Below are 1,898 nucleotides of genomic sequence, written 5' to 3' on the forward strand. Positions count from 1 at the left end.
GAAAAAAATAATAATAATAATAATAAGAGAATGAAAAAGGGGTTGATGCGCACCAACTGAGTTGTATAATAATGAAATATTGATGAAAAAAAGAAAGATAGAAAAAAGAAAATAAAATAAAATGAAGGTAATGGGAACAGGAATCAGTGAGTGGGGTGCAAAAGGTGAAGGAAAGGGTTGGAAAGTTGACAAAGTGGTGGATGTCCTTGAGTAGAGAGAGAGAAAAAAAGGACTAGAGAGAGAGGGAGTGGGTTGATTAAAAAAAGGAATGTGGGTTTGAAAGTGGAAATATGAGAGAGAGAGAGATTCGGAGATGAGGCTGTAGGTGGTGGTTCGTCCTGCGGCACCACTGATCGATGTCAATGTCGATGTCAGTCCAGCAGTAGTTGTAAATCATGAAATTCTTTTGAACCCATCTTAATCGCCTTCGACTGTATGCATCAAGTTCCTGGTTCTGCCATGTCCTGCCTGAGACCGAAGAAGTGCATGAACCAGTACAGGTTTGGAAATTGAAGTTGCGGTAGTATGCTGTGAATGGTGCTTTTGTCCAGTCAGCTTTCACTAGCCCGCCTCTCGTGGCCCAGTCATCAGCATTCCAGAGGCTAGAGTAGATCTTCATGGGTTGGTTTTTAGGGAAAGGAACACCAATTGATTCACCATTCTTGAATACCCTTATGGGAGTGTTATCCACCAAGAAAATGATTTGCTGGGAGGTCCAGACAATAGAGTAGGTGTGAAAATTTCTAGTAGGGTCAAACCAGAGATAGAACTGTTGCTCTCTATTTCCTTTCCCTTGAGTGAACACATTAGTATGAACAATGTAAGGGTCACCACTAAGGTTTCCCAAAAACTCAAAGTCAATCTCATCATGTGTTGGCCCTTGAGAAGACAAGTAGTAGGCAGTAACAGTGCCAGCAGAGTTGCCTGCAACAAGTTTGAGCTGCATATTAATTCTCCCAAACAGATACTCTTTCTTTGATATAAATCCAGAGACACAGACAGAAACTGACCTCCACTGAATATCTTTGCCCTTTGATCACCCCATGTTATGTCAAAGTCTTGGTAGAAGTTTCCACCATAGCTAACCATTAAAGAGCTCATCGCTATTAGACTACCCAACAAGAGTTTAAATGGAATGGCCATTTTACAAGGTAAGAGAGAGAACAAGAGAGATTTTTGAATTGAGTAAAGGTGGTTCTGGTGGTGGTGCGGCCCCATACGCCTGTCTCCGCCGCCGTTGATGGCGAAGAACTCGAAGCTATGTGTAGAAAATTCCAGCGGGCAGCGAAGGCAAAGTTGCAGGCCGGCTGCCCGCCAGTGAGAAAGAAATACAGGCCTAAATCTTATAGCTCTGATACCATGTAAAATAAATTGATAGAGAGAGAATAAATTGTATGTATTATGATTGATTCTATGTACATAGTTGGCCTCCTTTATATAGGAGATGTGGGTGGAGAGTAGGTGTAGTGGAGTAGGTGGAGTTGTGTAGTGGAGTAGGTGAAGTGGAGTAGGTAGAGTAGGTGTAGTGGAGTAGGTTTTAACAGATCCAACGACTCTCTCTCTCTCTCTCTCGGTTTTTCTTCCCCTGTTCCATACTTCTTCAACAATGAGAAATGGGTTCACTTCTCCCTTTTTGAAATTAGTATAATATGCACATGGATACCTCTCTTGTTGACAACACATAGCACACTAGCGCCCTTTTCTCAATCTCCAACGCAGCACTCACACAAACACTACCAGATTCCTTAGTACACCCACATAGATTTCTCAGCCCACGCTTACTTCACATACATCCACAATTTTAGATCCTTTCATAATTCAATTTATGGTTAAGATTAATTTAATTAAATAACACTTATTCTTAATGAGTCTTGATTAACATATAATTAAATTAACCA

At 41.0% G+C, this 1,898-nt stretch overlaps 1 protein-coding gene across 1 annotated transcript; it reads right to left on the reverse strand.

Moving 5' to 3' along the window:
• Positions 1-254: 254 nt before the first annotated feature.
• Positions 255-1,211, reverse strand: LOC145806027 (xyloglucan endotransglucosylase protein 1-like). Its single transcript, XM_082901648.1, has 2 exons — positions 1,011-1,211; positions 255-924 (listed from the first exon to the last, which is right to left on the reverse strand). Exons 1-2 carry the CDS (start codon positions 1,141-1,143, stop codon positions 257-259), a joined length of 801 nt encoding a protein of 266 aa, XP_082757774.1. The 5' UTR covers positions 1,144-1,211; the 3' UTR covers positions 255-256.
• Positions 1,212-1,898: the final 687 nt, after the last annotated feature.

The sequence above is a fragment of the Camellia sinensis genome, chromosome 1 (assembly GCF_055761805.1).
Source record: "Camellia sinensis isolate YWXY chromosome 1, ASM5576180v1, whole genome shotgun sequence".
In the NCBI taxonomy this organism is placed as follows: Eukaryota; Viridiplantae; Streptophyta; class Magnoliopsida; order Ericales; family Theaceae; genus Camellia; species Camellia sinensis.

Bases quoted from the DNA above. Each gene is read 5' to 3' on its own strand.
- LOC145806027 (XM_082901648.1), bottom strand. From the start codon at position 1,143: ATGGCCATTCCATTTAAACTCTTGTTGGGTAGTCTAATAGCGATGAGC. The intron at 925-1,010 runs GTCAGTTTCTGT...AACTTGTTGCAG, and splicing joins GGCAAAGATATTCAGTGGAG to GCAACTCTGCTGGCACTGTT.